The sequence below is a fragment of the Corylus avellana genome, chromosome 7 (assembly GCF_965113065.1).
Source record: "Corylus avellana chromosome 7, dhCorAvel1.hap1.2, whole genome shotgun sequence".
In the NCBI taxonomy this organism is placed as follows: Eukaryota; Viridiplantae; Streptophyta; class Magnoliopsida; order Fagales; family Betulaceae; genus Corylus; species Corylus avellana.
In genome coordinates, this window is record NC_142496.1 from 5,294,989 (window position 1) to 5,305,797 (window position 10,809).

General features: G+C 35.6%; 1 protein-coding gene across 3 annotated transcripts; it reads right to left on the reverse strand.

Moving 5' to 3' along the window:
- On the reverse strand, positions 1 to 8,126 carry LOC132183819 (Outer arm dynein light chain 1 protein). Of its 3 annotated transcripts, XM_059597260.2 has the most exons (11): positions 7,511 to 8,126; positions 6,799 to 7,056; positions 5,407 to 5,649; positions 5,038 to 5,187; positions 3,199 to 4,700; positions 2,502 to 2,581; positions 2,299 to 2,380; positions 2,091 to 2,216; positions 1,831 to 1,937; positions 626 to 783; positions 1 to 472 (listed from the first exon to the last, which is right to left on the reverse strand). In XM_059597260.2, the coding sequence occupies exons 1-11, from the start codon at positions 7,949 to 7,951 to the stop codon at positions 227 to 229; spliced, it is 3,393 nt and encodes a 1,130-aa protein (XP_059453243.2). In that variant the 5' UTR covers positions 7,952 to 8,126; the 3' UTR covers positions 1 to 226. The 3 variants fall into 3 exon arrangements, with proteins under 3 accessions (XP_059453243.2, XP_059453245.2, XP_059453244.2); XM_059597262.2 differs by lacking the exon at positions 1 to 472 and having other exon boundaries at positions 699 to 783; positions 1,831 to 1,921; XM_059597261.2 differs by lacking the exon at positions 1 to 472 and having other exon boundaries at positions 699 to 783; positions 1,831 to 1,927.
- Positions 8,127 to 10,809: the final 2,683 nt, after the last annotated feature.

A 10,809-nucleotide genomic window follows, 5' to 3' on the forward strand; every position in this document is an offset into this window, starting at 1 on the left:
TAATATCAATTTCCTTCCTTTGATGTGGTATACTGCACAAAATCTGTACATGATCGACTGCTAAAAGAATACAAATCAAAGAATACAAAACGAAGCTATCGACTCTCACCAGACTTGGGGCTGCTAAACAAACTATACGGAATGAAAGAAGAAAACAAAATGGAAGGGCCGGATCAAAAAGAATGAAATGAATAGGTAAGCAAAAACAATATATAAAAAAAAGGCTTCACCATATACATCTTACAACCAAAGTAGACATGGATCCTCCTGCATGGATTGCCTTCAACAATGCCACGAACTTGAACAGACTCTCTTCAGAAAACCAACTGATCTTCCACGTTACAGCGCCCGAGCGCGTCTTTTTGTCATCGATCGCAGCAACTTCCTTGCCAGCTTCGGCAGAGGGGTGGAACGTTGATGCAGCACATTTAAGAGCCAATGTCACGCACCGACTCTCTCTAGCCTCAATGACCTGCAAATGGAGCTCAGTTCCGGATTAACATATTTTCCAAAATAAAATAAAAAAAATCTTAGAAGCATAAAGTCATGAAGCAAGGAAATTTGCATTTGCATATAAATTTAGAGTATAGCTCAAAGGAAAGCTTTAGTAAATTCAATAAGTTACCATCTCAAATATGTCATCAATGGAGCAACATGAATCAAGCGAGAAATATGGAGGCAAAGATGAATCCATTGAAAGGGAGCTGAATTTCGTAAGGTCTTCAATGCACACAACCAGATGCCTTCCAATCACAAATACTGATCTTGAAAGCCACATATCCTCTGTTGCATGTTAAAAGATTAGGCATTACCAATATGAAGATTTGTAGTCAGGTCACAGAAATTTTATACTAGTTATAACAATTTAACAGAATTCATTGTCTTTAAAAAGTAAAATGTAAATACAAATCATATACTCTGTCACATGTTAAAAGATTAGGCATTACCAATATGAAGATTTTATAATCTGATAAAAGAAATCATATAATTGTTATGATCATTTAACCGATATCCATTATCTCTTCAAAAAATACAATTTACGTTCAAATCTTTTTAATAAAGAGTGGAGGTTCCCCCTAAACTTGAGTGAAAAAAGGAACAGCTCAGGTTTTTTTGCCTACAATAACTATCTGGTCCTCCACCATTTATGCACTCATTTCATGTACCTGCACACAAGTGAGCTTATAAACAATATTGTTGAGGGTACAGCAGTTCAAGGGCTATCAAGTCCCAAATAGATCTTGCAAAATTTGATATGTCCCAAAATTCCTTGGTAATTACAGATTCTGAATAAATTTTGGATACAAGTATCACTCAGAACCAAACCATATTGATCATAAGTATAGCTCCTGTTTAACATGTATGTGTGTGTGAGCGTGTATAAAACACAGATTCAACTTGGCGTAGAAGTTGCTAAAATTACAACCATCATTAACTTCCATTTTCTTATTGGGAAGGAAAAAAAAGGTTGATTTTATTTTCTGAAAAGCTACCATATGCAATCACTGAGGCCACTTTGGCATGTATGCCGTGCACAGGAAAAGCATCTAATCAAACAGCTTTTTTGTCAGAATAACAACTTCTAAAACAAGTGCAGTGTAAGCCCATTTTATAATGAGCACCCATATGTTATATTATTTCACCCAAAAAACAAAATTGCAAAAGCCTTCATTATTTTGCTTTTGAAAGGCTTCCCATTATGTTCAATCAGCTTTTCTTATACCACCCAAGGATATTCTTTTCTTTCAGTGGGAGACTGAACTATCTTACAACATGCTCACGGACATTTACATACAAATCATAACCAGGATGAACTAGTGAGAAGTGAACCTTCATTTTTGTTGCGCCAGAATAGCACCATAGAGTATTGAAATATGCTCACTTTTGAACCTCCACATATTTGTTTCTCAAACAATTCAACCTGAACCTGCTCCAAACTGCCATTTAAATTTCCAAAACCAGTCTATCATAACAAAGAAAAGAAAATATGGGCACAAAACCTGCGATATTAAACTAAATAACTATTAACATAGAAATAGTACAGACACAAAGTAAAATTCCATAGCTATATGCTTGAGGCCATAAATCACCTTTCTAAAGAATAATTATCATTTGCCGCATATGAATCAAAAACTTTCAAGGTGCTAAGTAATTCTCTTGACTTCTCGATGCTTCTAGTTAAAAACAGGTATGCTGAATCCCTGTCAATGTACAACCTAACCCAAACACAAAAAAAAATACCATTTTTAGGAAAATGATTAGTTCTGTGATTGCTTAAAAGTACCAGAAATCACTAACCTCACAACCTGAAGTCCTACACCAACTGACACCCCTCTAACATCTTCAACTTTGTGGCAACCTAGTAAAGTTACAGTACTTCCTGCAATAAGCCACTTCAGCAGTCACTAATATGTAAATCAGAGGAAGAAGCTCACAAGTATACAACATTAATCGCAAAATCATCGAAAGTTACACCTCCGGCAAAGACTCTGTAATCTGACCTGATTCATCACCTGCAACGCCAATAAGCAGCACATACAACTTGTTTTCACTGCTCAGTACCAGAGCCACTTCTCCACATCTGGAACCATAAAGATAAACACAACATGAAAATGCCAACTTCTATGTAGGAATAAATAAATATTTCCATATATGGTTTATGCCAAAAATGCAGCTGTCTCTCACTGATCCTTAGAACTTAAGGTAGTTGTTGGGTGAATACATGGCACCTGATATCACCCCATGAAGTGCTTTTGCCAGAAGTGTGGCCCCATGGAGTTGTTTGCACCCAAGGGGATTCGAAAAATAATAATAACATTGTGTTGCAAATACTAGCTAAGGAAAGCACAGGGTTAAAAAAACAGTGTGGCTTACAGGACCACAGAAAATTCCTGTATGGCTTTATGGGTCATTCTATTCTTTGCTTCAATGTTACAACTAAGTGCATTTTATTGGACCACAGAAAACTACCATATCAAGGGTAATAGTTAAAGAACAGATTGTAACAATAAAATTACAGAAGAAATAATCGTAGATTATATATAGTGCTAACTATTAGTCCAAGCATCAGTAACAAATGATTTAAAAACATAATACCACAAAAGGATTCTTTTTCTTTTTTCTTTGGCTTGCAGGTGCCAAAAGAACTGGTATCTCCCATTCATTTACCTACATTCAGTGTAAAAGACAAATATTTACCTTTCTCTATATTTGGATTCTGGTTCAAGCACACAGTCACAAAACAAATACCGTTGACAAGTCTCATGGATGCTGGAATCCGCAACATTTGCATTGAAATAGGTCTCAACAAAACCATCATTCCCTCGAGATGGGCATGTAGACCCAAAAAATCTACTTGGTGGGGCTACAATGGCATTTGTCCATATCTGTTCCTTATAAACAACATCCTGAAATTCACTCTGATATGAAATTTGTTTCCCTCGCTCATTTTCCATATCACCTCCACGAATATCCAGATTGCCATTTGATTTGTGTAACACTTCTGTCTTGCCAACCACATTATTCTCCCCTACTAGCGAAACAACTCTTTTCTTCAGTTTCCTTTTGCTTTTTCTCTTCTCCAAATAATCAGCCTCTTGGTCAATAAAATGAGCAATTTCACCATCAAGAGCAGCAGCAGGAAAATCATTGCAGTGCAATTGTTGAAACTGGTCTAAATTTAGAGGTTTCTGCACACCAAAGCTTTGGTCGGAGAATGAATAAGATATACCATTTTCTGTTGTGTAGAGAATTTCATGTCTTCGGTCATGATCCTTATCCTCAAAATCATCTGAAAATGAGTGCCCTTCAACACTCCTATTTAGATACTTTTCATTCAGTGACTTATCAACTTCGGGTATTGATTCACAGATATCATCATCACTACAGCTGGTATTACTATCAGATGATGCCACTGAATAAGACTCAGCAGATAGCTGCAAAATTTCTTCAACTAAGTTATGGCGACGATGAAGAATGTCCTCTTGATAATGAGGGGGCGATGCAGGGCAAGCAGAGGATGAATGAGACTCTGCTATATCATCAATGGCTGATAATGGCGATGTAATGACATTTTCAATGGCCCTTTGGCCTCCTTGAACAGCAGAGATATCAGGATGGGAACTTTTAGCTTGGAGAGAAACACCACTAATCCTGTCATGTGAATAAGATTTTAGATGCTCCTCTTTTAGATCGATTCTCCCCATGCCATCCAGAGAAACCTCACCAGTATTCCCCAGCAAACCAAATCGGCTATAGTACGGATTAGCAGGCAGACCAGTAGAAATATCTACAAAGGAATTATCAGATTCTAAAATATATGTACTACTCTCATCTCCAGAAGCTTGAACGGAGTCTGAGACATATCTTGAATTTTCACCAAGATACCTTTTACTTGACTTTTTTTTTGCATTAGTTTCTTTTTCATCATGCAGTTTTGCCCCAACAGATTTAGTTCCATCCACAAAATTCTCAGAAGTGTGATCCATCCACTCCTTAAACTCACGCAACCAAAGAACAGAGCGCTCTTTCTTCAAGAGTTCAACTCTATTCATCAAATCAACAATTTCAGCTTCATCGCCAGACATGACAGTCTCTCCTCTGCTCTGAATCTCAACATCAAATGATACAGACTCCTGGTCAGAAGATATACATGTGCTGTCTTCTTCATTTGCAATAGAAGCAAGACGAGATGCCTTTCTCTGTAAAAAAATAACACCATTAGATGACCGCCTAAATGAATACTAATAAAGCAAAAGCATGAGTAACATATTAATACACAGTGCCCAAAAAAATATCTAATTAGAAAAGGGTTTACATGCTAAAAACTTGGGATTTAGGGAAATGCACTCTTTCCCATGATCTTCTCCAATAGGAAAGGAGAGCAGACAAGCATCATATCGAACTTTTTGAAGTTATGGATAAAATCAATTACCCGTAAATAAAGAAATTCGATGTGACCCATGAGACACAAATCTCATTGGGTTTCTACTGTATATTTTAAAACCCAACAATTAATTTGTATAGCTCTGCACATACCCTTTTTTGGTTAATATTTCCCTCTTCTTTAGCATCATCTTTTGCAGGAGAATAAAATCCAAAGGTGGCAGGTCGCTTCTGCCTGCTAGCAATAATAAATTGTCGTTTCCAGAACTCTCTAGTGCTGATGTGCTTGTCATCTAACTTCAACTGATCAGCATAAAACAGGAGAGAGAGAGAGAGAGAATGTGAGAGAGAGAGAATTTGTAAGTTTAGCAGGGGCTCAAAATTGCAAAAAGAAACATGAAATGCTTGCTACAAATATTATGATTCAATAACTCTGCCAAACAAAACAATGGGATATAATATTTCAATAAACGAGAGCAAGAAGAAGGCACAAAAGTTAAATATATATAAAATATGACTTACTTTTTCTGGATGAGTGAAAAAGCTGAATACTTGTGCTCTATACCATCGGGCACAACATAATGGATTTCCTTCCAACCATAAGCTTCGTAGAGATGGAAGGCAACCAAGGAACTCTAGCTCTGAAAAATTGGAAATTATGTTGTAGGAAACATCAAGCCCTTCAAGTGACTTCAAATTCTCAATCCCATGGAATGTAGTTAGAGCATTGTTCCTCAAAACAAGTTTAACAATATGACAGGAGACCTGCATAGTCCAACAACACCGGTGTATGGGTCCAAAGCTAATTCCTAACTTAAAAATATAAAGCAAAACGTAGACTAATTGGCACTTGCACCATAAAGCCTGCTGCATAACATTCAATTTATGATGTTTTATGTGCAAATTGAGATGAGTAAAACAATGACCAACCCAAGAACTTATTAACATTTCAAGATAGACATTGCTAATCTAATACTATAGAAACAGCATTTTGGTATCAGTCCATGCATACCAACAATGGGAAAAACCTTCAAATTCATATCAGTCTTTCATAGAATGCTTCCCTAAACCTTAAATGAGTGAGCCAAAACTTTTTAATACAACCAAGCTATTACATACTAAATTTATGTGGCACGTGAAAATTTTCAACCACACACAGCCTCAACTACCAATTGGCTGGTGATACAAGCATAACATCATAATACACATAAATACTAACTGATAAAGTCCCAAAATGCTCTTTGACTCAACTTCACACTGGAATAGGTTAACCATAAGTGTTGATAGCCTTGCCTTTGACCACAAAAGAATTCAAAAGGGGAGGGCGGATCTTGTGAAAGAAGGTTTGTCTCCAACCTGGACCTCCAACTTTGGATCTCAAACATCCAAACATGAATTAAAATTAACAAGTTTATATAGAAAAACTAAAAAACATCAGGTTTAGGAAAATATTAAACATGATGCTGCAGCTGTGGTTGATCACTTATGATGGGTTATATCCTAAGAACTAAGAGAAGCCTAACTCAGTTCAAGCTCCACTTACTATGCATCCAATCCAAGAGTTTAAACTTTAGCTTGCTCCTTAGTCGTAGAAATAATCTGAGTTATCTGAGTAAGCTTTTTCTTTTCCTTCCTCCCCCCTCTCTCAAATTTAAATTCTCTGAAAGAACTTCTCAATGAAGCAAGATCAAGTTGTCAACAAATGGCTTTTCCATTTGCCGCTCTAATCTTGATTAACTTGCTGAAAGTAATCCTGAGAACTAAACACTAAAGATGAGGTACAAATGGGCTAGAGCTCATTGCCAAACCATTCATCACCACGTAAACTGGACAACAAGTTGAAGAGAGGACTAAAAAGTGTACTTTCAGACTTCTATATTTTAACATGCGTCAAAACTACTTAAAAGTAAATACCTCGCTGAAGTACGCAATTGATCGTAGGTGATTAAAACCAAGATCCAGGTGCTTCAATTTGGCACACTTGCGAAGATTATCCACTTTCGCAAACTTGTTCCGGCTAAGATCAAGGGTTTCAACGGCAGGAAGAAGTTGCAAAGACTCGTCCATGAGAACCAAGCCATTACAGGCACACGAAACAAAGGACAACCGGTTCCATTGCGAAGAGTCCTTTATCTCAGCAATTCTACTCGCAAAAACATGCCGTAGAGCATCCTACATTAATCCAAATGAAAAATAAATAATTAATTGGCAATTTGAAGCTGCAATAGTAGACCATCGTATTATTCAATTTACACATCAATCAAAAGAAGCAGAGAAAATATTAAATGCAAGAAAAGAGGAGAGATTTTCATTCGAGATGTACAAAACTGAAAGTAAATTGCTAGTGTTAAACTCAAGAACAAAAAGTGCTCCGTTCAATTTCAGATAGAAATCTAGAAAAAAGAGAAACTCAGGCAAAATGTCATAATCCCATGTTTTTCACTTAAAGGCACGACAAAGAAGGAAATTTCATTCATTACGCAAGAATCGCACTTAATTTCTTTCCAAGATCAAACTCAAAAGGCATTTCTACAAATCATGGTATAGCAAGTAAGAATTCAAAATCCCATTTTCTTATTTCCCATTCTCTAACTCTGTAAGCAAACAAGCAAACAAACAAACTCACAGTGGAATTGTGGCATACGATCTTCTCCAAAGTGTGCCGGAGCTCCAGCAACCCTCTGGCCGCCGACGTGGACAAGTCACAGCCTCTAAGCTCCAAAAACCTGAGCCTCGCGAACGGCCGCAAGGAGAGCGGCGTGGGGTCCCTAGCCGGAGGCGCCAGCGTCGTAACGACCTTGAGCGAGGGTAGCAGCCGCAGAATCCGTCGCAACTGCTCGAGCGCGCGGTGGTCGCCGAGGTCCGACACGTAGGCCCGTAGGTAGTCCACCGGCGCGCCCGCCAGAAGGCCCTCGAGTTCGCTCAGCGCCTCCAGCCTCGACTGCACGTAGTGCAAGCCGGCCGGGTTCAGCTTCATGACCACCGCGCCGTCGAGCATCGCTCCGGCTTGCCCCTCCACGAATTGCACCAGCATCTCCAGGTACCGATCCCCCGTCACAATCGCCATTTCTTCGGCGATCTTCTCGGCACCAATTACGGTGTGCGTATTTATGTAAATTCTTAGAGAGAGAAATCGAATGGAGGTTTGGGTGGGATTGGTGAGAGAGAAACGGCCATGGCGCTCACGAAGAGAGAGAGAGAGAGAGAAAGGGGTTGCTATTTTTTGTTGACAGGGGGGGTATAATGATTGGGGCTGGAGTTTGTCGTTTTGAGAAGATTATAATTTATATAGCCATATAGGGTAGAATTGTTTTTTCTTAATAAATAATTCACAAAATATGACCAAGGCATATGCTTGAGTGCCACCTGGCCTACATGCAGTCAAGATTAGGATCAGGACCTCGCATTTCAAATAAATATATATATATTTGTGAATTTTAAAATTAAGAAAATTGGGACCTTTATTTTCATGAAATACTCGAAAATTATCACATAACTATTAAAAAAATAATAATAAAATCATGATCTAAGACTTGACGTGGGTTGTGATGAGAAATAGAAATTTTAAGGTAAAAAATATATATTTAAAAATAAATTTATTTTTAAGCTTTTTAAAAAAATGAGTTTCTATCATTTTTAGAGTTAAAAAAAAAAAAAATCAATTAAATATTTTATCAAATATCAAAAGGGATATTTAAGCTTTTTAACGCAATCTCAAACAAACTCTAGGATGTTACGGATTGGTAAATTTGTTTTTAAAATTTCAGTTTCCTCTAAACTACTTAATATTTTTCAATTTTTCTTTAAATTTAAAAATTTGTAATGTAAATCTTGCTATTTTAGTTATTTTCACTCATCTATTCTATAGAATCTTTCGTTAAATTCTAATAATAAAAAAAAAAGTATAGAAATTTCCTTCAACCTGGTTTGAAAGAAATATCATCCAACCCATTTAACCCATTTAAAATAGTGCAAAGTGTCTATAAACATTAATGGTGTTAAAAATTTAATGTGAGTTTTAAATGTTTATAGACATTTTGCACTATTTTAAACGGGTTGGAAGATATTTCCTTCAAACTGGTTTGGAGGAAATTGAGGTCCTAGAAAAAATACCAATATCTCTTTATAAATTAAAAAAGAAAAAAAAAAAAAGGAAACAATAGGGAAAAATTGACCTTCTGAATATTTTTACTTTTTTGTTTTTATTTTTTTAAACTAAGGATATATTTAAAATTTTATCGAAATAAACGTTTTACTAATTACTTGCTATTTGAGTTAACAAAAAATAAATAAAAAATAAAATTTTAAGGAGTTATTGAAAGAATTTAAGAAGGATATCAAAAAATGTTTGGTAGTTGAAGAGAAGAGAGTAAAGGGAAGTTTCCGTTGGTATTGTTTTAAGGAAATGATAATAATTAATAAAGAAGAAAAGCAAGTTAAGCAACGTTAGCTCTATATTCAAGTGAAGCTTTGAGATTGCAAAGACGTTAAGCTGCTGGTTAATTAACAGCATTTCCCTTGTTTTATTCATTTCTCTTTGTTTCTTAATAAAGCAAAAATATTTTAAGTGGTATGTATAGATAATTCAATGTTAAAAGAAGCAAATAATGGTTAAGAAAAAAATTGACCAACATTTCAAAAAAATACTCTCTGAAAAGCATTAACAAACAAACAAAACATTAATTTTGTTTCAAGGAAATATAAATTTTAATGATAATAAAGAAAAAAGAAAAAGCATGTTTGATTTATATATATTGATTGCCTTGCGAGGATCAGGGTATTCTGTAGCAAGAAATACTATGAGTACCAAATTTTTTACGAAGAAATGAATACCAAAATGATGTGAAGCTTATTTATTGATACCCGTAATATGTGAGGATTGGGGTATTCCGTAGCAAGAAATACTATGGGTACCAAATTTTTTACAAAGAAATGAATACCAAAATGATGTGAAGCTTATTTCTCTTCATCAATGAATAAGCTTCACATTATTTTGATATTCCTCTCTTAGAATTTGTTTGGAATTGCTTTTAAGAATAGAGTTTTTAAGTCAAAAAGCGTTTTTTAGCAAAAGCTTTATTTTTAAGTTTTTGCCAAAAGTATGTTTTTGTCATTTTTTGGCTTTTTGAATCCTTAAAAGTGCTTTAAATTTTATGAGTGTTAAACGCACTTTTATGCCCTTCAATCACACACCCAAACAGGTCTTTATTAAAAAAATTTGGTGACTTGAAACGATGCAAGCCATAAAGTGACTGTTGCAATCCATAAGAGATGGTTCGACCCTCCAATTCAGTCACTAAAGGCGGCTAAACCATCCATCATTGCCATGTAAGGTGATTCCACCGGCTCTAATCCCCCCTCTCTCTCTCTAACATACCCTAAGAGCATGCTAGTGTCTTTGAGCTCAAGGATTATAAACTCATTACTACATGTCTAATGACATGCTTAAATGTTATTATGGCCCATTTTCTTATCATGAGCAACTAATAATTGCTTCTAACTTCAAAATATACCAAAATGTTTAAATGAATAGGCATTGTACTATTCTATTTTATACGTAGTGTGCTACATTTGTTCTGCAATTATTTTGGCTCTCTAGTCTCACATTCAATCATCAATTATTATTATTATTTAATTTTCTTGCATAATTGATTCTGATTGTGGAATTTGGATGGCTATGAGAGGGACATATGGGGCTTCCATTGTTGATTCTGAAAACAGTTTTAAAAATACATTTAAATTATTATTTGGTAGCCACTATCTCTAGTCATTTTCTCATGTAGTGTATTGTAGACAAACAATACCATCATTAATCATAGGGATAAATGCAATAGGTTTGAGGTTTTTACAATAGTTTTGAAGGTTTTAAGAAGTGATTAATCATTCTTTAGGGTAAGTAGAGAAAACAAAGTTGTTCTTACCTTA

Coding starts and splice junctions, on each gene's coding strand:
- LOC132183819 (XM_059597260.2), bottom strand. CDS start 7,951: ATGGCGATTGTGACGGGGGATCGGTACCTGGAGATGCTGGTGCAATTC. Junction 4,701..5,037: donor GAAATATTAACCAAAAAAGG/GTATGTGCAGAG, acceptor ATTTTTTTACAG/AGAAAGGCATCTCGTCTTGC. Junction 784..1,830: donor CTGGCGCAACAAAAATGAAG/GTTCACTTCTCA, acceptor AACATGCAACAG/AGGATATGTGGCTTTCAAGA.